This window comes from Chaetodon trifascialis, chromosome 10, assembly GCF_039877785.1.
Source record: "Chaetodon trifascialis isolate fChaTrf1 chromosome 10, fChaTrf1.hap1, whole genome shotgun sequence".
NCBI classification, from domain to species: Eukaryota; Metazoa; Chordata; class Actinopteri; order Chaetodontiformes; family Chaetodontidae; genus Chaetodon; species Chaetodon trifascialis.
The window spans coordinates 28,910,621-28,934,753 of record NC_092065.1 but is presented as its reverse complement, the minus strand read 5'-3'; the positions used below and the strand labels follow the sequence as shown (position 1 = coordinate 28,934,753).

General features: G+C 50.1%; 2 protein-coding genes across 2 annotated transcripts; both read right to left on the bottom strand.

Annotated features, from left to right (window-relative positions):
• Positions 1 to 356: 356 nt before the first annotated feature.
• Positions 357 to 8,494, bottom strand: nox5 (NADPH oxidase, EF-hand calcium binding domain 5). The gene is made up of 17 exons (XM_070972584.1): positions 8,457 to 8,494; positions 7,692 to 7,827; positions 6,836 to 6,986; positions 6,454 to 6,664; positions 5,980 to 6,217; positions 5,607 to 5,760; positions 5,324 to 5,496; positions 4,790 to 4,972; positions 4,246 to 4,378; positions 3,961 to 4,103; positions 3,672 to 3,872; positions 3,541 to 3,585; positions 1,919 to 2,043; positions 1,584 to 1,668; positions 1,378 to 1,477; positions 1,132 to 1,298; positions 357 to 784 (listed from the first exon to the last, which is right to left on the bottom strand). The coding sequence occupies exons 2-17, from the start codon at positions 7,809 to 7,811 to the stop codon at positions 653 to 655; spliced, it is 2,361 nt and encodes a 786-aa protein (XP_070828685.1). The 5' UTR covers positions 7,812 to 7,827; positions 8,457 to 8,494; the 3' UTR covers positions 357 to 652.
• A 1,890-nt stretch (positions 8,495 to 10,384) lies between these two features.
• rpgrip1l (RPGRIP1 like) lies at positions 10,385 to 23,413 on the bottom strand. Its single transcript, XM_070972849.1, has 26 exons — positions 23,329 to 23,413; positions 22,394 to 22,486; positions 22,099 to 22,243; positions 21,548 to 21,861; positions 21,370 to 21,469; positions 20,881 to 21,024; positions 19,772 to 19,877; positions 19,174 to 19,320; positions 18,918 to 18,991; positions 18,653 to 18,792; positions 18,272 to 18,378; positions 17,679 to 17,729; positions 17,233 to 17,397; positions 16,843 to 16,960; positions 16,053 to 16,505; positions 15,782 to 15,924; positions 15,347 to 15,680; positions 14,987 to 15,249; positions 14,807 to 14,908; positions 14,350 to 14,418; positions 14,091 to 14,232; positions 13,354 to 13,451; positions 12,889 to 13,075; positions 12,439 to 12,523; positions 11,765 to 11,901; positions 10,385 to 11,420 (listed from the first exon to the last, which is right to left on the bottom strand). The coding sequence occupies exons 2-26, from the start codon at positions 22,476 to 22,478 to the stop codon at positions 11,284 to 11,286; spliced, it is 3,846 nt and encodes a 1,281-aa protein (XP_070828950.1). The 5' UTR covers positions 22,479 to 22,486; positions 23,329 to 23,413; the 3' UTR covers positions 10,385 to 11,283.
• Between the last annotated feature and the right edge of the window lie 720 nt (positions 23,414 to 24,133).

The window sequence follows — 24,133 nt, the reverse complement described above, 5'->3', positions numbered from 1 at the left end:
GCTTCCTGTCCTCTGAGTCCAGACTCCAGCTGCTTTCAGTTTTCATGCTTCACACATCTTCTGTCCCTCAGTGACCTCTGCAGGTCTGAGTCATCGCAGACTTTTCACCTGTGAACGTCTCACATGGTTTCTTCAATAACTGTCATATTTCACACAAAGAGAAGGATCCAACAACCCGAGAGGAGCCGCTGACCTTTATCTTAGCATGTAGCCGCTAGCAGCCGTACAGGAATAAACCATTGTAATATCACACACATGTGCTTTCCCGTGGTGTTCTGAAATGCACTCTGGGAAATGTCAGAGACGATCACCTGACCTGTGATGAACGTCAAAGATGGAGCAGATCAGTGAGGAGATCAGAGGAAAAGATCGTTTAATGAGAGCAGAATCTATACAGACAGAAACGAGTCATCACATGGTCTACAGGTATGACAGGTGACCACGAGTCATCACATGGTCTACAGGTATGACAGGTGACCACGAGTCACCAGGAAAACCACAGCAGTGCATATATGAAGGGACAGCTAACACGTCTTCTTCTACTGTCAACAAACAGGCAGGAAACACAACACACACAGCTTCATTGAGGAAACACACGCAGCAGCAGGTGCGTGCTGAGCAGCAGGTGCGTGCTGAGCAGCAGGTGACCTCCTCAGAAGTTCTCCTTGTAGAAGTTGAAGCTGAAGTGTTCACACTGAGCTTTGATGACTTTGGCCAAAGCAGGAGAGCCGCAGTAGAAGACGTGGACCTTCCCTTTGTTCTCCTCAGACACCTTCTGAAACACCTGACGCACAACAGCACCTGTTACTGGGAGCTGAGTCACACCAGGTGAGCTGCAGGTGTGTTTAACCAAAGACAGACCCTCCACAGGAGCTCAGAAACCTTCTGAGGACACAGCAGTGGGTTTCGGTGGTCATGTGACCCCGACAGCGCGGGTTAAAACCTGGTTCAGGCAGCGGTGATGCTGCAGCTCTGATGCTTGACCTTTGAACTCTTGAAACTCTGTCACCATGATAATTTATGAACTAAAAGATTAATCAATTAACCAAAAAAATGCACAGATTGATCCATAAATAAACTGATGGTTAGCAGCATTCGTATTGATCATACGTCATACAGTCAGGGTCTCACCTTCCCCCACTCAGGTCGTCCAGGTTGGGTTCTGGTCCTCAGGCCGGTGATGGAGTCCCTCTTCTCCTTCTTGGCCAGGAGGTCGAGCGCCATCTGCAGGCCGATGGCCTTCATGTCGTTCTTGCTGAGCGCTGACGTCATGTACATGTGCATCTCCAGGAAGCGACCTGATAGACAGCACAGCTTTAGTTTCTCTGGGGTCGCTCCGCCCCCTCCTCGTCCTCTCGTGTCACTTTCACTTCCCACCTTCTGGCTCCTCGTCGGCCTGGTCCATCTCCAGTTTGGTCAGTAAGCTGACAAACCACTCGAAGGACTTCTGGTCTCTGTTGATCCAGATGAAGTCCACCTGCAGGGCGTGAAAGACAGACCCGTGTGCTCGTCTGTTCACGTCAAACACATGTCCTCACGCTGCCCAGCACCACGCTAACGTCTCCTCTGAGGAGTGCTCTTACTTTGCGCAGCTTCATCTCGCTGTCCTTGATGTTCTCACACCACGAGTAGTTACAGTTGGGACAGTTCTGCTTCCTCCTGCGGTATCTGTCCCAGAGAAGAAGACACAAGGTCAGTTTGACACACAAATATCTGCCCTTTGAGCTCAGACCCCTCAGAGGAAGACATCCCAGTGTCCTCCATGTTGACAGACAGAAGCTCTCCATTGTCTGAAGTAAAACACTGAAGCTGATCTGAGCTCAGGAAAAAAATGCCCCCCCCCCCCCCCCCCCGAACCAGGATCCCGAACCAGGATCCCGAACCAGGATCCCGAACCAGGACCACAGCCTGGTCTCACCGGTACATGATGCTTTGCAGGATGGAGGCAAATGGCGTGATGCCGATCCCGGCCCCGATCAGGACGGCGTGCTCGGAGGCAAAGATCTGTCTGGTTGGAGTCCCATACGGTCCGTCCACGTAACACTACAGAACAGAGGACGCAGAGTGTGAAGACTGGGGGACAACCGGTTTGAGACAGACAGGGCTTAAAGACACACTATGAGTCTGTCTGACGTCAGACTGATGGCTCTGAAAACGGTGGTTTTGGTTGAATGTGTGAATGTATGAACATATGAACGTGTTAACCTATGAACGCTTGAACCTATGAACGTATGAACCTATGAGCGTGTAACCCTATGAACGTGTGAACATATGAGTCTATAAATCAGTGAATGAATGAACATAAGAACCTATGAATTTATGAACGTCTGAACCTATGAATGTGTGAACCTATGAACCTCTGAACGCATGAACTTGTGAAGGTATGAACGTATAAACGTGTGAACCTATGAACATGTGAACTGATGAATGTATGAACGTGTGAAGGTATGAATGTGTGAACTATGAACCTGAGCGTGTGAACCTATGAACACATGAACTTGTGAAGGTATGAATGTATAAACATGTGAACCTATGAACATGTGAACCGATGAACGCGTGAACTGTGAACGTGTGAAGGTATGAATGTGTGAAGGTATGAATGTGTGAACGTATGAACCTATGAATGTGTGAACGTTTGAACATATGAATGTTTGAACATATGAACGTGTGAACGTATGAATGTATAAACCTATGAACGTGTGCACGTATGAACATATGAACCTATGAACGTGTGGATGTATGAATCTATGAACGTGTGAACGTATGAACATATGAACCTATGAACGTGTGGATGTATGAACCTATGAACGTGTGAACGTGTGAACGTGTGGACGTATGAACGTATGAACCTATGAACGTGGGTGTATGAACCTATGAACGTGTGAACATATGAACCTGTGAACGTATGGACGTATGAACCTATGAACATGTGAATGTATGAACATATGAACCTATGAACGTGTGAACATATGAACCTATGAACGTGTGAACCTATGAACGTGTGAACGTATGAACATATGAACCTATGAACATGTGAATGTATGAACGTGTGAACATATGAACCTATGAACGTGTGAACCTATGAACGTATGAACGTATGAACATATGAACCTATGAACATATGAACCTATGAACGTGTGAACCTATGAACGTATGAACGTGTGAACATATGAACCTATGAACGTGTGAACCTATGAACGTGTGAACGTATGAACATATGAACCTATGAACGTGTGAACATATGAACGTGTGAACATATGAACCTATGAACGTGTGAACCTATGAACGTATGAACGTATGAACATATGAACCTATGAACATGTGAACGTATGAACATATGAACCTATGAACATGTGAATGTATGAACATATGAACCTATGAACGTGTGAACCTATGAACGTGTGAACGTATGAACATATGAACCTATGAACATGTGAATGTATGAACATATGAACCTATGAACGTGTGGACGTATGAACCTATGAACGTGTGAACCTATGAACCTATGAACCTATGAACGTGTTCATGCGCTCTGCTCACCTTGATGTTGCAGAATCGGTGATTCTCACCAAACTTGGCAGAAACCTGCAGTTTGAACAGAACCGTTGATCAGAGTCAGTTTTCCTTCCTAACAGCAGCTGATGTTCATGGACAGACTGAGGACGCTTCACCTCTCTGATTGGAGGAGCCTCTCCTCTCTCTGCCGGCCCCAGCTCGTCTGGAAGAGGCTCCACCGGCCCCTGAGATCCGGACATCGGGGCGGGGGCCGCTTCGGACCGGGAGCCGCTCTGACGGTACATCATCAGCTCGATGGCGGCGTCCTCGTTAGAAGCGATGGCTCCGTTACAGTTTGTGGAACTGAACAAATCGTCCTGTGAGACAGAAGAGGGACAGACAGACAGCAGGTGAGACACAGCTGACACTGTGTGTGAGTGTGCCTGTACCTGTGTGTGTGTTCACCTGGGCCCTCCTCAGCTGCCGGTGGTTCCTCAGGCTCGTGGCGAGCCTCTTGGGACTGCCGCTCTGGCTCTCAGGTTGTCTGAAGTACTCGTACAGACGGTTGGTCCACTGACCCATCGAGCGGATGTGAAGCCACAGAGAATCTGCAGGTCAAAGGTCACAGCAGGGAGCCGCTGTGAAACTGGGTTCTCTGAGTTTGGCTTTATAGGCAGTCAGTAGAGGTGTGTGTGGCGCCCTCTGCCTGTACTGTCTCTACTTGCACCTGTGTGACGGGCTCAGGTGTACCTGGCTGCTCTGGAGCGCTGCTGATGGTGAACGGGTGCCACTCGTACTTCGCTATCACCGGGATGTTGATGTAGACGTAATCTCCAGGTTTGAAATGGAAGAACTGAGGACGTTTGATGACCAGGTGAGTCACCTGCGCATAGACAGAAAAACAGCTGAAATCACCAGTGGCTACATGTTACCTGCGACAGGTGAGTCTCCCCTGAAAGGTTAGAGTACATCTTCCATCACCGAGTCTAAATAAACTTTCCTCTGAATGGAAATAATGCTGCCACCACTTGGACCAATCAGAGTGAAGATCCTCCAATCAGAGACCAGACTGACTGACCAATGACGTTTCAATGCGGAGGCAACCTTCACGTTACAGTGTGGAGCTCAGGTGTGGACATATCACACCTGAGCTGTCATTTAAACTGTAACATGCCATTAAAGTCACACTGCTGCTGTCTGGACGTGTGATGGAGGGAGCAGAAAACTGAACAGGTGACAGGTGACAGGTGTCAGGTGTCAGGTGTCAGGTGTCAGCAGAGTCAGTGTTCATCACCTTGGACGGCAGCAGGTTGACCTCCACGATGTAGAGACCGCCCATATGAGAAACAGCGATTCCCACAATCTTCTCCAGCAGGAAGACCAAACCAGGAACCACAAACCACTTCCAGAAGTTTGCACAGTGAACCATCAGCAGAGACCAGACCCACACGTAGGACAGGTGAGACCAGTAAAACACCTGGAGGACAAACGGGATCATCCAATCAGCTGTTTGACCACCTGCAGAGCTAATGACGTTAGCATCAGCCTCAGCTGTGCTTTGTGTTTACTGATGATTAGATAATGTTAGCATGCTAACATGCTAAACTACGATGACCATGGTAAACATTAGACCTGCTAAACATCAGCCTGTTAGCATTGTCACTGTTAGCATTTAGCTGAAGGCGGCGGAGCTTCAGAGCTGCAGGCTGTCAGTCGTTCCCTGTCACTTTAAATTTGTTGTGCAGGTAAGAAGTATTAGTACTTCAGTAAAGGAGCTGGGTACTTCCTCCAGCTCTGAAAACACACAGTCAGCTTCCTTCACTCGTACCTCAAAGTGTCCGCTGCGCCGGACGAAGGTGCTAGAGCAGAGCACCATGAGGCAGATGACGACCTGCAGAATGACCCCGGTCAGCGAGGCCGTCCCCTTCACCCAGCCGATCCCCGGCCTGGTGGTCAGCAGATACTCCCACAGACTGAACTCGCCGCTCTGAGACAGCTGCACTGCAGCACACACACGGGAACACACAAGCTCATTAAAGCCTTCGGCATCCCAGAAGACCTCCAGCTCAGCGAGACAAACCCGGATCATATGATCTCCTCTGAGCTCGTACCAAAGTTGCAGACGTGAGCGGTGGTGTGGACCAGCGTGTAGCAGAGGATGGCGTAGCCCACGATCTGATGCAGCAAGATGTTCTGGTCCAGAGGTAAGACCCGGACCACCCAGGTGGCCCTCAGCCAGGTTAAACAGCGACGCAGCATCAGGATCTGCACACACACACACACACACACGTCGTCAGAAGTCAAATCTGTCCCGCCAGACTGCCCTACTGCCTCTGATTGGCCAGTACCTGCTGCTGTCATTGGCTGGGTTGGAGTGATGATTGGTTCAGTTTTGGGTAAGAATATGTTTTCATGTGGAGCAGCCTGAAAATAATCCCCCCATCCCGTCCCATCCTGTCCCGTCCCCGTCCCGGCTGGACTCACCATGACGAAGGTGCAGTTGAAGTTGAGACACTGTCCGCAGCCTTTGGCCACCATGTACCAGGCCCCCCCCTGACGGTGCTGCAGCACGGCCCCTATGAACAGCAGCAGGCTCAGGCAGGCGTACAGGACCAGGAACAGTAGCTTCCGGCTGTTGTTGTGCCAGTAGGCTCGAGTCAGGTAACGTGGAGCGTGACGCTTCTTCTGATCCAGATCAGGAGGCTTCAACCAGTTCGCAGCGCTGGGGGGGGGGGGGGGGGGGAGAGGAGAGAAACCAGACCACATCAGTCTCGTTTGGAATTGTCACTGGTTACCAGTCAGGCTGAGTGATGAGAGGCTGCTGATATACATAAACAGTAAAGCTCCAGCTGAAGCCCCTCCTCAGTTGAAATCATCAATAAAGTGTATCTGATCAAACGCATCATAAAAACACGTCACGGGTATTGATGCAGACAGTGAACGTCAGCGCCGGCCGACCTGATGGTGAGGTTCTCCATCACCTCGGGGAAGTTCTCCAGCTCCGCCTTGAGCTCCTCGAAGGTGATGGCACCGCTGTTGTCTTTGTCGGCCGACTCGAACAGCGCCAGCGTCAAGTCGTCCAGCTTCTCCTCCGGCAGAGAGATGGCGCTCTCACGCAGACACGACTTGAGAACGGTTCGCAGCTCGTCGGGATCGATGGAGCCGCTGCCTGAAGACAAAGACGTAATGAGTTCACTGACCACCAGCCTCCTCCTGGGGTTAACGCAGTGGTCACTGAACGCACCGCGCTGTCAACCAGAGATTTCCAGACCAGCAGCGGGTGTGTGTGTGTGTGTGTGTGTGTGTGTGTGTGTGTGTGACTGTGTGCTGGATCACTGACCGTCCACATCGTAGACCTGGAACAGGAACTTGAGCTTGTCCGTCTCGCTGCCGTGGATCAGGAGGTCCAGAGCTTCCAGCAGCTCGTCCAGACTGATGGAGCTGCTGCCGTCTGAGTCGAAGAGCGCGAAGAAACGCTCTGCAAAGAAAGACTGGACACACACACACACACACACACACACACACACACACACACACACACACACACACACACACACACACACACACACACACATACATTAGAACACATCTCGTGCCACATTTCACAGCCTGGTCTCCAGACCTGGGTCTCCTCTGCAGATCCAGTCTGCTCTGGTCTCTCTTGTTGTGTATTTGTGTTGTCGGTCCAGCTGAGTGTTCAGGTGGACACAAAGGTACCTGTGAGACTCCACCACCTCAGTGTGTGTTCACTGGATGTTCACAGGTGGAGGAGGGCAGTGTTTGACCTGCAGAAGTCCTCCACCAGCTCTTTGGTTTTCCTGGCTCTGTTCTGGAGGTGGTTCCACTGGAACCGATCCACAGATCCCTGGACCAGTTCTCAGTTGTCCCCTGTTGAACTTCTGCAGATGGGATTTAGCTGAATTGTGAAGTCTGCAGTGTCGAGGGTGAAGAGGAGGAAGAGGACCAGGACTGGTCCCTGCAGGACCCCCGAGCTGCAGACGACCATGGACTCAGTCCCGGATCCTCACATAGTACCTGTGTACTTTTACCACTGATACTTTCACCACATGGAGCCGATAGCACTTGTGTACTTTAACATCAGTGGGTTTTTAATGCAGGACTTTTACTTTGCCGAATTGGTACTTTTACTCAAGTGAAGTATCTGAGTACTTCTTCATCCATCAGCGTCTTCTCACCTCTTTGACCTTGAGAGCCGTTTTAAACTCATCGATGTCGATCTCTTTGTCTTCTCCGGCGATGCTCTCGAACTGTTTGGTCACCCACTCCAGCCAGCGGGCGTCCTCGTCCAGACTCATGCTGACGGCTCGGCTGCTGCTGGAGGACACAGAGACAGACGTGAGACATGACTTCAGCCTGAGATCCTCTTTGATCTGCCTGTGTCATTTTTTATAATGAGCTAAGTTGAACCAAGCGAGACATCAGGATCAGGACGCAGAGATGAACCTGAATGAAGCTGGACTCCAGGTGTGTTATTGTACCTGGAAACACACCTGAGTGTCAGACAGACATTTTGGATAACCACACGTCTGTCATGCTTCCATCAGGCTGATCTCAGAGCTGCAGGACGTCTTGCTCTCAGTGAAAATGCTAACATGCTAACTTTTACAATGTTTAAACACAGGACAGTGAAGGTCAAAGAACAGGAAGCCCACAGGTGACACACAGGTGATATGCAGGCAACACTCAGGTGATGCACAGGTGATGCATCGATGATGCACAGGTGATGCACAGGTGATACGCAGGTGATGCGCAGGTGATGCACAGGTGATGCGCAGGTGATTCGCAGGTGATGCGTAGGTGATTTGCAGGTGATAAACAGGTGATGCACAGGTGATACACAGGGGATTTGCAGGTGATACACAGGTGATGCACAGGTGACACTCAGGTGATCACTCATGTTTCCCTCACATCTGAGCTGTGCAGACAGGCTGCGCTCAAACCTTCACCAACAGCTGAAGTCCTGTGGACGTCCTGCTGTCCCACAGAGACACTATTGATAGACTGCAGCAACATTTACCAGGTCGCCATGGAGACATCAGCCACAGAGAAAGAAAATACACACACACACACACACACACACACACACACACGCACACGCGCACACGCACACGCACACGCACGCACACACACACACACACACACACACACACACACACACACACACACACACACACACACACACACACACACACACACTCCAGCTTCTGTCTTCAGTTTCACATCAAACATCCTTCAAATGTTAACAATGAAAACAAGTTTTCTTTCTTTCTTTCTTTCTTTCTTTCTTTCTTTCTTTCTTTCTTTCTTTCTTTCTTTCTTTCTTTCTTTCTTTCTTTCTTTCTTTCTTTCTTTCTCACATCATGAGAGCTGCAGCGACTATCAGTTCCTCTGCTGATTGATTGATCTGCTGATCAGTTTCCTCGTTGATTTGGTCCATAAAACATCAGGTAACAGTAAAAATCACAGCAGCTTTAAATGTCTCGCTTGCTCCAAATAACAAGAATATTCAGTTTGCTGACAAGTAAAACTAAAAAATGGTCACATTTGAGAAACTGAAGGCATCAAATGTAAAAACTGTTTGCAGATAAATTCAGTTTGCGATCGTCTGATTGATTAATCAACTAACTGTTGCAGCTCCAAACATCACGAAGTCACGACCTGCTCAAACTGATCCAATAATGAAATGTTTTACCTGCTGCTGCTCCTCAGCTCGGACCGCCGATATGCTCAGCTTGATGTTTCTGTGAGCCTCCTCTTCTTCACCTCCTCCTCCTCCTCCTCAGAGCTTCAGTCTGTGTCAGCTGGAGCTGACAGGCCGCCGCCCACCGAGCTCTGAGCTGATCTGTGGACAAACCGAGAGTCCAGAGGCAGACCCTGAAGAGGGTCCAGACCCTGAACTGAAGGGTTCAAACCCTGAACTGAAGAGGGTCCAGACCCTGAACTGAAGGGTTCAAACCCTGAACTGAAGAGGGTCCAGACCCTGAACTGAAGGGTTCAAACCCTGAACTGAAGAGGGTCCAGACCCTGAAGAGGGTCCAGACCCTGAACTGAAGGGTTCAAACCCTGAACTGAAGAGGTTCTGGACCCTAAAGAGGGTCCAGAGTGTCCAGACCCTGAACTGAAGAGGGTCCAGACCCTGAAGGGTTCAGACTCTGAGCTAAAGTCCAGACTTCAGCAGGACCGCAGTGGATTTTTGTTAAATGTCATAATTGTGAACCTGAGCTGTAAAAAGTCACTAAAATGTTGAAAAGCTGTTAATAGAAATAAGATCAATAATTTCTCAAAGCCTCAGTGACATCATGTCTCAGATGTCTCGTTCAGAACCAGAAGAAGAAATAATCATATCTGACAAGCTGGAAGTTGAGGTTCTGAATTAACGATGAATCAATAATCAAAACGATTTTAATTTAAAACATTTTAAAGAACTGATCAAAATATCAACAAAGAAAACTCAGATCCACAACTTACGGAGTCAGCGAACGCATCGTCATCCATCCTTCAGGCTTCACGATGGAGGTCAAACAGAGCTGGACCCTCGAGAGCGTCTGAAGCTCAGAATCATTTTCAAAAACATTCAGACATCAAACCAGGCTAGCAGTTCCCCTCTGTTTCCAGTCTTTATGCTAAGCTAAGCTAAGCAGCTGCTGGCTGTACGGACGTCAGAGTCACATGATGTTGAAGCTTTGAGTCCAAACCTTCAGAGGAGGCTTTGGGCAAAAGAGGGACAACTGGAGTCCAGGACTCAGTGGACCTCCAAGAAGACCGGATCTGGTTCCTGTTTGTGGTTTGAATGTAATGCAGCAGCTTTGTGTGACTGCAGAGGTCCACAGGTGTGACGAAGCTCCACAAGAGAAAAATACGTTTGTTTGCCACATTTACATAAAAACATTCTTTATTAGAGCAGAGTACAAAACATGACTTAAGGCACGTTCGACAGACTTCATTCTGCTCCACCTGTGCAGGTTTCACCTCCACTCGCCTGAATCACCTGAACTACAAATTAAAACAGCTCAAACAGTCAAACCTGAGCTACGTAAATATTACATGAGCAGCTGTGGACGCAGTAACGAGTCCCTGCTGCCAGAAACACACAAACACTCCTGAAATACATTCAACAACGGCAGGAAATCAACGCGCTGCAAAGCTTAAATTATTTTTCCATTCAAAAATAGATGATTGTAACAGCTCGTTCACACGTTATCAGCACAGTCTGACACGTTTGTCTTCAGACGTCCTGACAGATGAAACACGTTTGTCTTCTGCAGGAAGGAAGCGACTTGTTTCTGCTCTCAGCTGTTATTGAGGCTTCTCGTGTTAGCATGCTAACATGCTAATGTTAACCATGTCCACCATCTTAATTTAGCATGTTAGCATGCTAACGTTAGCTGATGGGCAGTAAACCAAGCACAGCTCAGGCTGGTGGGAAAGTCTTCAGCTCTGCAGGTTTTGGTCCAGTGTTGGACACATGGACATGTTGACCTGATGATGGCGCTACAGGAGCAGTCAGAGGATCAATAAAGTCTTTGGGACTGATCCTCTGGGGACCACGAATGACTGCTGCATGACATACAGCTGTTGATATGTCCATGGAGGACGGACAGACTGACGTCACGCTGCTGAAGACAAACCTCAGTTTTAACAACATTTATTTAAATCCTGCAGAGATTCATGTTTCTGACACACATGGTGACACATGGGCTGGTCTTCCTGCGCGTGTGATTGGTCGATGGAGTCATGTGACACCCAGTCGCTGCTGCTGCTGCTGCCTCACGCTGATGGCAGCAGAGAGGAGACGAGGGTTCGCTCCATGTCCTGGTCCTCCATGATAGCCTGCAGAGCCTCCAGTCCCTCCACAGACACGGTGAGACTGCCAACCACCTCGCTGCTGTCCTCCACGTCCACAACTGCAGGAGAGAGACACACAGACAGACAGAGAGACAGAGAGAGAGAGAGACAGAGAGAGAGACAGACAGACAGACAGACAGAGAGAGAGACAGACAGAGAGAGAGACAGACAGAGAGAGAGACAGACAGACAGACAGAGAGAGAGACAGACAGAGAGACACAGAGAGAGACAGAGAGACAGACTCTGAGCACCAGCAGGACAATATCATCAGAGTACACTACTGCTGTGTGTGTCTGTGCATGTATGTGTGTGTGTCTGTGTATGTGTGCATGCGCGCGTGTGTGTGTATGTATGCATGCGTGCATGTGTGTATGTGTATGTGTGTGCATGTGTGTGCGCGCACCGTTCACACTGGTCTCCATCAGGTCTTGCTGCCTCTCCAGGATCTCGGGGATCCTCAGGAAGGCGACTCCCACGTCCTCACACTCCCTCTCCTGCTCCTCCTCCTCCGGAGGCTCGCTGACCACCGTGAAGCGGATCCTGTCCAACACAATGATGATCAATACTTCTGATCAGAGTCCATCTTCAGTCTCCAACAGCTTCTCTCTGAATCTGTTTATGAGCTGCTCCTTTTGTCCACTGGGGGGCAGCAGAGTCGAGCTGAACTGCTCATCACCACGTTCAGGTACAAACAACGAGGAGCGGAGCAGGTAATTAACATCACGACCACATGAAACAGAGACGAGCGGCAGACAGAGACAGAACGTTTGTCTGTCTTCATAATGAACAGAAACGATCCGTCCCTGACACTGTTAACGCACTGTTGACCTGAACATTTGTGTCTTGTCTCACTGAATAAAATGAGAAAACTAAAAATATCTTAAGACAAAGAAAACCTAAACTGTCTGCAGGACTGGAGACGTGAAGGTGAGAGAGGACAGTGGATGGACGGGTCTTTAACATCCGTCCCTCACTGCAGCTGAACTGTTTGTGCAGTAAAGACGTCACTGAATTCACCAATCTGAGTCCAAACACAGCATCAGTCCCCTCCCAGCCGTCTCACTCTGGTGTCCTCACCTCTCCATCTGGGGGTTTTGTCCCTGCAGGACTCCCCTCAGCAGCCGCCGCCTCGCCTCGTTGTTCTCGGCGTCCACGGGAACGACTGCGAGGTCAGAACCACAGACAGCTTCAGCGTCACACGTTCGCAAGAACACAGAGAGGACACACAGAAAACACCAGGACACGATGTCCAACACGAGACGAGGTCCAGGGTTCGCCAGCGGCTCCTGTTCGATGTCGTGTTGTAAACAGGACCCGAACGAGCGTTTCAGAGGACAAAGACTAAAACAACTGAGGACAATGAAGCATCAGGACGGCTGGAGAGACACCTGAGGACAGTAAAGGATGGACGGATGGTGTACAGACAGATGGACAAAGGGATGGATGCAGGGACGTACATATAGGTGAATGATGGCTTGAACACATCAGCACACACACACATGCACACCTGTGTGGTCGACCTCTGACCTTTGCTGTAGTTGTAGTTGACGCTCTGGCCGTGGGGGGGCTTGGGCAGGGACAGGGGCGTCTCCTCCGTGGGCAGGTCCAGCAGGTTGTACTCCACGAACAGACGCACCACGCTGGCGTCCGCCGCCACGCGGGACCCCGGCCTCAGGCTCAGAGACAGGATCTCCACCCGCAGCCGCTCGGCCGGCTGAGCGCCAACACAAGGTCAGTTCAAACACTTCAAACTTTACTGACACCGTCGCTCTGTGACGCTTTCGTCTGGCAGGCGGATTTATTGATAACTGGCCGTTCATCAATAATGGACGCTCGCTGTCCTGCAGTCTCACACTCTCTGCTCAGAAACAACTTCCTGCTTCATAAAATCCACCTGGAGCAAATAAAAGGCCTCCACACAAACAGAGAGACACAACACACCCTCCCCCCTGAAGCCCCCTCCCTCTCAGGTGTGGGGAGGTAAACACTCACCTTCCTCCCGGCGGCCCCCCCCTGAACGATGCAGTCGTCGCTGTCGGACTGAGTCGACTCGCTCTCGTCCTCTCTGGCTGCCGGGGCCTCGTCCACATCTGGACCGATCGGACGGGGAGCGGGGGACGCAAACAGCAGCAGAAGAAGAGCGTGATGAAGAGGAGACAGAGACGAACATCAGGATGTGTGCAGGCGCTAACGAGGCGAGTAAGACGTCGGCGTCTCTCATTAACATTGATGAAGCTCAGGCTAAAGATTATTGGAGGCAACATTCAATATTTATGTGCTTTCTGCAGAAACAGAGAAAACAAACATGTGAGTGCGAGCGGCGCTCCGGGGACAAGATGTCTGACCGCGATTACAAACAAACCAGCTCAACAACGAGCGAGGCGAAGCCTGAGGAACAGGCTGCAGAGTGAGGAAGAAGAAGAAAACAAATAAACAAACATCACAGCTGAATGTTTGTCTCTCAGCATGTGGAGCCGATCCTCCAGGCTGCTACAACACCACAGAAGAAGAGACGACGTCCTTCACAGAGCTGCGAAGGTCAAAGGTCAGTGGACGAAAACATGATGGAGGTCAGACATTTGTTTGCTTCATGTGTCCATAAACAAAACAAAGTCAAAGCAGTTCTACCATAAGTGCTTCACATCCCATAATACACCTGTACTGTACTTCATCAGAGGTATTAGTACTGCTGCAGTACTGCAGTCTAACAACCATCAGCTTCTCCTCACCTTCCATTATTTCCTCAGAGACTTCAGAGTCGTCGGAGACGGACTGAGAGCTGACGGGGACCAGCTGTCCCTCAGAGACGTGGGACTCTTCCTCTTCGTCCTCATCTTCCTCGCCGCTTTGAGCAGCTGGTGTCACAACATGCTGTTTGAAAGGCACAGAGCAGCTCAGTGATTGGTCGATCGATTACAGAGCGACGTGTATCTCATCAGTGCAGCAGACCGCTTCCTGTGTTCAGGTCCAGAGGAGCTGCAGGTTTACCTGTGCGGCAGGTGATGGTGCTGCCGGCCTCTTGTGTGCAGACACACCTGCTGAGCTCCTGACCTCCACCTGACAGAGAAGCACAGACGCTGATGGATGATCTGAGCGACTTAAAGACAACGTGTCTGTGACAGAGCCGAGGCTACAGCAGCAGCTAGGCTAACGCTAACTAACACACACACACACACACACACACACACACACACACACACACACAGAGCAGCTAGGCTAACACTAACACACACACACACACACACACACACACACACACACACACACACACACACACACACACACACACACACACACACACACACACACAGAGCAGCTAGGCTAACGCTAACACACACACACACACACACACACACACACACACACACACACACACACACACACACACACACACACACACACACACACACACACACACACACACACACAGAGCAGCTAGGCTAACCTGCTGGCTGCCGTCTGACGCTGTGGGGTCCATGAAAGAGACTCTTTTGGTGGACAGACCGTCCTTCAGTTGAGTCTTGTGTGTGAGCTTTGGCAGCAAAGTCTGATGGAGACAAAAGGGACACGTGAGTAGAAACACCTTAACAGGTGGAGTCACAAGGACATTCATGTCTCTGCTGACCTTAGACGTGGAGATCTCAGGCACAGAGGTGGACACTTGAAGACGGTCTCTGGACTCCGTCTCGTTAACAGCGGTGTGTTTCTCCTTGTCCTCCACGTGTCCTCCGTCTTCCTCCTCCGGCTCGCCTGCGTCCTCTTGGGGGATGAACTCGGGCTCTTCGGTCCTGATGGAGGTTGATGGTTGGAGGTAAATGAATTTCCACTTCAGCGTCACTTCAATGTGACCGGCCGGGAGTCCAGAGACATCAGTCAGCTCAAACACGCCTGAGGGACGGACAAGAGACATTTTGAAAGTTTATTTTTGATTGGCTTCCTTCAGACGTCAGAAGCAGACTGAGGGGAGGAGGTGTGACGGCCTCACCTGTGACCCCCTCGTTCTGGGCCAGAGCCAGCAGAGGCACCGCGGCCTTCCCCACGTACTCGTCCATCTGCTCCTCTTTGCAGTCGAACACGTAGAACCGCAGGGCCTCGGACTTCAGGTACTGGTCCAGGTCCACGTCCATGAGGACGGAGTAGGACTTGAGGTCGTTGAAGTGGGGGTCGCAGCAGTCGTGGACGGTGGCGGTCGGGTAGTCGGGGAAGTCGGAGAACTTGTAGACCACGTAGGGGCTCGGCGGCCCGGAGCTTCTGGACCGCAGGTCTCTGCAGCACTGGACCGTGATGTGGAGGTCATTCCAGCCGCCGGCCGGCTGCAGCTGAGGGGAGACAGCGGGAGAGGACGACAGGTGTTTGTAGACGATACGACGCACCTGTGCTGAGCGATGAGCTGCAGTGTGACTGTGGTGCGTTCAGGTACCTGCGTGTCTGCGTTCAGAGCGGCGTGGACAAAACTGACGGCCTTCAGCTTCTCTCTAAACAGGCTGATGGTCTCCATCATGGGGATCCTCAATCTCAGCCAGTAATCCACTGAGCCGAAGGCCCGCAGGTCATCAGACGCACCTGAACAGGTGAGAGAGCACAGGTGAGCCACTGTGTCCTGCCGAGTGTCTTTCACGGTTTAGAGAACCAAAGTTCTAGACGTTTTATTTTAAACTTTTACTTGAGGTTTTTGGCGTAGCCTCACTCACCGACCAGCGCCGCGGTCCCGTGAACTTTCCCTTCGCGCTCCAGAAGCTGCTGCAGCCGAAGCTGACCGGTCGCCAGAGTCCTCCAGTCCAAACCCAGAGCCTGATGCAGCTCCACGGTGACGCAGCACCTGTGGAGGTAGTCCAGGAAGCGGTCGTCCATGCTCACCACGTACTTGGATGTGAAGCCGTATTTGGGTTTCTGGCCCGTCACCACTGGCGTGGAGTGCAGCTCGAACAAATAGAAGGTGTAGGTGCAGAAGGTGGAGGGCTCAGAGTCGCCCAGAACCTCCAGGGCAGACGGAGACAGCGCGGCGCCGACGATCTGAAGCTCAAGAAGGTTCTCTCCACGCTCGAGGCGAAGAGTTTCATCCAAGTCATCAACCTCGTCTTCATCCGCGGCGTCAGGTTTGAAGATGTAGGTTTTGGTGCCGTAGGCGACGTCTCTGAGCTGAGCTGAGGAGCAGCAGCAGGAGAAACACAGCTTGAGTTCACAGGTGATGAAGAGGAGGAGACACGAAAACAGACAGAGACACCGTCAGGTCTTTAAATACTACAATACCCATGAGCCTCAGCTGCTGTCAGCAGTCAGAGCTGTGAATGAGATCAAACCATTGTCACAAATTAAGTCAAAATGTTCAGCTTCAGAGCTGCCAGGCTAGTTGTCTTTATGCTAAGCTAAGCTAGCTGCTGCTGGCTGTGGCTTCATGTTTACTGCGCAGACATGAGGAGGGGTCTCTGTCTGAACATGTGACCCATCACTGCGCCGTCAGCGGCCAGGGTGAGGAAATACCTTCCAGTTTCTTGATCTTGGCCGCCCTCATGTCCAACAGCTGAGCCTGTCGCTCCAGCTTCTGCTCGTACTCGACTCGGTCGGCGTCCGTCTTCCTCAGCACGGCGTCCAGCTCCGCCTTGAGAGAGGAGACCCACAGCAGAGTTAACGGACGCCCAATCAGATTACATGACAGCCTTCAGCGCGCCTGCTGACGGACATGAGTCACTGCTGTAACTGGACTGGACTACCTGCAGCACGGAGTCCACCTGAAACAAAGACACCTGAAACCTGGACAGAGGGGACACCTGCCTGCTGGACCGGTCCGTCCGCTGCTGCTGGACATTAAAGATCTACACACAAAGAGCTGAAGAGGACAGACAGACAGAGACGTGCAGGCGCCCCCTTCACCTTGTAGTCTTTGCAGATCCTGCTCTCCATGCTGAGGATGCTTCTGGTCTTCTGCAGCTCCTGGATGGTTTCAGCGTGAGCGGCTCGCAGCTCTCGCAGGGAGGTCGCGCCCTCCTCCACCTCCTTCAGGAAGCTCAGATCTCCGTTCTTCTGGGACTTCTGTCTCTGCGGGGAGGCGAATTTCAAATGTTAGGAGCAGGAGGAAGACGCAGCGAGGAGGAGGAGGAGAAGGAGGATGTGAGGATCAGCCAGAAGCAGCAGATTCATCAAGAAGGAACGGACATCAGAAAACAAAACAGGGAGCAGAACAGTGACGTACATCAGCAGGTAACAAAGCACACCTGAGCTAGCGAGCGAGCAAGCGAGCACGCACGTACACACGCACACACACACGCACGCACACGTGCACTCTGATTGGCTGCCGTGAGCAGGTGTATCACACTTACTTTAATGAGCAGCAGCGCCTCGGTGAGCTCGGCCGCGTCGTACTCGTTCTCCTTTAAAGAAAACAACACGAGACGGGACGACAGGTCACAGCCGGCCTGATCACATGACCGCCACCACAGCCAATCACCAGCCGATCAATCCTCAATGCGACCGAAGACGTTTTTAAAAACGATATGAAAGCACAGTTTGAGGTCTGATATCAGACACTGATTAGAAATCCATTCAGCTGCATCAACGTCCAGTAATTCAATGTTCCATATTTATTTTACTGCGCTTATCTGTTATTTCTACTGTGCAACCGCACAAAACACACTATTTTATAATCCACATCCTGTCTCTCAGGTGTGCCTGTCTCTCAGGTGTGCCTGTCTCAGGTGTGCCTGTCTCAGGTGTGCCTGTCTCTCAGGTGTGCCTGTCTCAGGTGTGCCTGTCTCTCAGGTGTGCCTGTCTCAGGTGTGCCTGTCTCAGGTGTGCCTGTCTCAGGTGTGCCTGTCTCAGGTGCTGGGGGTCTCTCAGGTGTGCCTGTCTCAGGTGTGCCTGTCTCAGGTGTGCCTGTCTCAGGTGTGCCTGTCTCAGGTGCTGGGGGTCTCACCCTGCTGCAGGACTTCAAGCGGTCATGTAGATGCTCCAGCTGCTGCTTCTGCTCCAGAAACTGGATCTGAAGTTTCTTATTTTCTTCTGTCAGCTTCTCGTTTGCATCTGAAAAACAGTCACACACATTAAATGAAGCGTTCATCATGACTGACGTGTTTTCCGCTGAACGTCAGTGTGATTCACACGACGATAAACGACATGACAGCCGCTCTGAAACAACACGAACTCAAATATTTTTAACATTTCAAACTACAGCGCAGTCGCAGATTTCACGTCACTGCTGTTCACTCTTCCGGATGTGCACGGCAGTAAGATGAACTCTGATTGGTGCTCAGGCTGCAGATCAGCGACAGTGAGAAGGTGAACGCAGTGAAATGACCTCGCTCAGCCTTGACTTTGTCCAGGATGTCGTTCTTGTCGACGAGGTCGGCCTTCAGCGCCGTCTCCAGCTGGACGATCTGTGACTTCAGCTGCTGCTCCTGAATCTGCCACTTCTGCTGCTGAGACACATCGAAGGCGCTGCGGACACAAAACACGCAAGTGATCCATCGCAGACGCGTGGCGAGCAGCTCCGGCATCCAGCACGGCGTCCAAAGCGGACGCCGCTCCACGTCTCCCCATCAGACAGCAGAGCGGCGGCTTACCTGTTCACCAGCTTCTCATTGTTCTCCTTCAGGAGGTCCCGCTCCTGCTCCACGTCCCGGATCTGCTCCTGCAGCTGCAGAAAAGAACGAGCTGGTTAGGATGACCTCAGGATGACCTTAGTATGATTGTTTGTAGGACGTTAGTCTCGTGTGGCTGAAAGTGTTGTTGTTGCTGTTGTTGTTGTTGTTGTTGTTGTTGCTGTTGTTGTTGTTGCTGTTGGCGTCCATCATGACCTCACAGCCTCTCTTCACTCACCTGCTCCACCTTCATCTTGGCCACGGTCGAGCTCTGCAGCCGTTTCTCCAGATCCAAACTCTTCAGCCTCTCGTCTTTGAGCTGAGCCGACAGCTCGTCCACCTTCGCCATGGCGGCGTCGTGGCTGGTCCTCAGCGTCCTCTGACTCTGAAGTCACAGATCAACATGTCAGCTTTTAAAGATCTTAAAGTTTAAAACTCATCAGTGAGCCTCACACACTCAAGAAAGTCTTCAGGAGTCTTCAAAAGGTGATTTATCAGGACTGGATTTCATCATGTGTGCTGTGAGCTGATGTTAAAGCTCAGCCTCAGTGTTAACGAAAGCACACAGAGGGATTCACAAATGTGTTTTGGGCTCATCATTATTCTAATTATCTATAATAATAATAATAATAATAATAATAAAAAAGAGAAAGGTGTGATGAGATCCAACAGTTTGTATATAAATACATCAACATCCAAACATGATGGAAAAGTTTAAACACATTGATTTAAAGCGAGACGTACATTCGTGTGAACCTCGCTGTTTTCATGAAGCGAGGCCGTCGTTCACCTTCTGAGCGCGCTCAGTAACACTCACACTCATCTGATCTTCTCACCTCTTGCAGCTGCAGAAATCGGCCCTCCAGCTCCGTTACAGCGTTGGACCTGTCGGCCAGCTGCTTCTGCAGTTTGATCATGGTCACGTTGCTGCTGACGTGTGACCTGAGAGACAGCAGGCGAGTGTTAGCGAGAGGCTGATGTTTGTTTACAGAGCAGGTACATGTGTATAACCTCTGTCCTGCGCCCGGTGTGATGGAAACAACACGATCAATACTTCTGTTTGCAAAGAGCTGCAGACGCACAGAAATCCCCAGAATTTACAGTTTTCATTTATTTTTTTATTTGCTGCTTTATTTCACACAATCAATACAGAAGAGAGTGGAGCTGAAGCTAATTAGCAGGTCTCTGGTTACTGTGTGTGTGTGTGTGTGTGTGTGTGTGTGTGTGTGTGTGTGTGTGTGTGTGTGTGAGGATACACATGAATACAGAATCTGTGGATCCGTCTAAAAGTTCTTCGCTGTTGACCTGAAACTTTGAGTTCTGCTTGAGTTTTTAATTCTGCCTGAAGTTTCTGCATCTGCAACAAAACCAAAGTTCACGTCTTAATCAATTCATCAGGAAGTCATTTTCTCGACTAACTGATTAATGAAGTCATCGTGGGAACTTTTCATTTTCAGTGGCCTCTGATTGGTTGTCGTTGAAGCTGCAGTGACTCGTGTTTCTCTCCTTTGTTTCATTTTTTAAGATGAAATCTTAACAGCTGATTATTTCCACATCCAGCAGTCACTGAACGACATGATGCTCCGTGTGGACTCCTGTTTTAAGATAAGATAAGATAAGATAAGATAAGATAAGATAAGATAAGATAAGATAAGATAAGATAAGATGGTCTCTGACTGAGTCTGTCTGCTGCTCAGCAGGAAGTGAAGTGTGACGCCTCGCAGCGTGGCGGCGCGGCGCAGCGCTCGCTGTGGGCGGACACCGTCGTCGTTAGGGTGAAACACTGATCACAGCTGCTCAAAGGCCGGTTTGTAGTGACGTCGTGCTGGAGTTAAACTACATAGTCGTCTCGTAAAATGATGATTTAAGGTACACTGACGTTTCCACGCTGCCCTGTCAGAGCCTTTAAAGTCAGTCCGCTCAGTTCAGAGAAACAAGATTTTACCTCAGTTTGGAGGTCTGCTGCTGTCGGACCTGCAGAAGGCCTTCCTCGTACTCCGCCTCCCTCTTCCTCAGCTCGTCCTGCAGCAGCTCGGACGCTCTCTCCATCTCCTCCATGTGGCTCCGCTGCAGCTCGATCACATTCTCTCTGGTTAGCACAGAAGGCTAACTGTTAGCTTTGACACAGCAGATGTGAAACTGTCTCGGTCGGTCGGCGTGAGGGAAAAGGTGCATTTCAGAGACTCGGTCAAAACGTTTTCCTCCACAGTGCTGAACGCTGACGCTGGAGGAGTTTTGTGGGGTTTTTATGCAACATCATCAAACTACTTTTAGAGACACAGAATATAAACGAGCGTGAAGGTTAAATCACAGCACGAACTCCCAGAGTAACGTCCTATACGCAGCATCACTGTGGTTTCAGTTCGACCTTTAAACCAGCTGATTTCACGTCGTCTGATGGGCGGGTGCTCGGTGATGAAGGTGCAGCACTCACAGGTTGCGGATCTCGGCCCTCGCCTCCTCCAGCAGGTTGTGTCCAAATCGAGGTAAGAGGCCGGTCGGAGGTCTCCCTCCCCCCTCCAAACTCCTCGTACCTGCGGGAGACAAAGCCACCGGTTTGTTAATGACAGATTTCACTCCGGTGGTCGTTGAGTCTCAGATCTGTGACGTACTTTTCGGTCGACTCTGAGAAGGAGAGGAAGCGTCGTCTCGCAGCCTCTTCAGGCCGGAGTTGACTCGTGATTGGACGTGGCCGTACGGTGTCGGCCTCCTGCCCTGCGAGTTGATGAGCTGCTGTTTGGCCACGAGGAGGCGCTGTTTCAGACCTTCGTTCTCCGTCTGCAGCCCCCGCACTTTCTCCTGGAGCTCCTCCATCATCTCCTCCATCTCCACGTCCCGCACTCTGGAGACCGGCTGGCCTCCCCCAGCCGCCAGCTGCTCCATCCGGCCCCGGTCCTTCACCAGCCTCATCAGCTTCGTGCCCAGCCTGAAGGGAGGAGACGGACACTTACAGGGACAAGCAGAAGAGAGCAGATCTCCGCCAGGCGTGGACACAAACAATTCCCAAACACCGGCAAAGAAAATGAACCGGCCTCGGACAAACAGTCGTTCATATGATAAAGACGACGTTCAGAAAAGAGCATCTCAGTCAGGCCTGCAAATGTATGGTCCAACTCTGTGGTTAGTGTGTGTGTGTGCGTGTGTGCGTGCGTGCACGTCTCACTTCTTGATCTTGTCATCCTGTTTGTGAACATGCTGTTTGAGATGAAGGGTCTCCTCATGGAGGCGCAGGAACCGGTCCTCCAGCTCCTCCCTGGACACCCGAGAGATGTCCTGCCGCGCCCGAGCATTTGGACAGACTGACGACTCTGTTAGTGTATATATGGAGTCAAAATACTGCAATTTTACAATTAAAACATTTTCAAGCTACACACACAAACATAAACACACATGGAAAAATGAAGCGTAGCAGCAGAGCACATAGTTCTGTATGTTCTTGGGACAGCAGCGTGACTGACCTGGACCTGCTGCAAGTCGGGACAGATTCACTGTGATGTCTCTGACAGGGACATCTGCTGCTGTCTCATCAAGCAGAGTGGACATATTTCAACCTGAAAATTAAAAGCCACTTCTTTAGACTCCAGACATTCACCTTAACCAAACACTGAGCCTGTAATAAACAGAAACCGCTCTGTCGTTTCGCCAAACTCAATATGAAATCTAATTGATTAAAATTAATGTCCCTGTAGAGATAAAACCATAGACTGAATGTAAAGATATAAAACGTTTTATTGACAGCGTGTGTCTTCTACCATATTCGGCATACATGAAAAATAAAAAGAGCATCTCATTTTAATATTATCCAAAGTTTTATTGCGAAAGATCTGCTGCCACTGCCATCACGTAGTTTTAAAATTGGAGCAATACGAGGCTCGCTGGCTCTAAAAAAACTCAAATTCAACTAAAATGTGTGCAGTTTGCTGCTTTTGTTATGCGCCGAACTGAAACGAGACATTTCACGATGTCCGGTGTTTTGAGCCATTTATCTGAATGGACTTGAAACGTTACTTTGGCCAGTGAGCAAGAAAAACTGCCAGATTTTAAAGCAAGTCTGGCGTCACATCCTCTACAGTGAATCAAAAATATAATGGATAAATGAAATAATTCACGTATCTGAACGTATGTAAACGCATCACCGATGCTTAGAAGATGGTGTGTGATATAAAGGATCCTGAGGTTTTGTGTTTGTTGTGGTTTAGCTAACTATCTCCATCAAATCTCAAACGGGCGGTGAGTTCACGGTAGCTAGCTAACTTAGCTCCGTTAGCTAGCTCACTCTGCTCTCTCGTGGCAGCTAATGGGTTTAATTATGGAAAGATATAACAGTGGTGACAAAAGTGGGTTCGTAGTTAACAAAAACGCTTTCCAAGCTCACCTTTTAAACATTACTTACCTTTAAAATGACTTTATTTAATCCAGAGTAACGGTTGCTACTGAAAACATGACATGTCGTTATGATATAAGTACGCATGCGCCGCGTGCGGAGACTTCTGGGAAGCGTAGTTCTCTCTGAACTGAACGCTTATGTGCGCTTAAGGTACTTTTATTTGCTTGATACTTAACACGAAACATATTTTTTATTTAGTTCTCATTTCACAGATGTAAAATTATTTATCATACTTTGCTTTAACCAGAAAACGTCGCATAAAGAATGACGGTGGCTTTAATGTTAAGATCTTTCCTGAATTTTCCTGTGTATTCCCACTGCAGTGCTCCCTCATATGTCTCCCGTGTATATCCATCAGCTCTATTTCAGCTGCTTTCCATGATCTTTTATGCATGACAATCTTTCTGGAGGGACATTGGGCCAATTTGAGGACTTAGTCTGACCTGACTTTACATGTAGGCCTATTTATGAGCAGCGCGGCGGTGCGATGGCTCACTGGTATACAATCATCCTGGGAGCTTGACAGGCGTGCTGTCAGATGTCTGCCTTTCATGAATTGGCAATGGATCTAATTTAGTAGCCTGAGATGAGCGTGCTGGCTGGACAGAATGAGTTCACTCTACATGTCAGGCTCACTGGGCCGTGACAGTCTCCCATCACTGCTGCTTCTTTCAGCCATAACCTTTGACCCCCCCATCTCTTTGGGCTGGGACGGCGGGCAAACGCCGGCGGCCGGCTGGCAATCGAGCGAAATGCGCGTCTGTCAGCAGCGATTGTCAGAGAGTCAGCCTGTCGTTGAAATCCATGATGC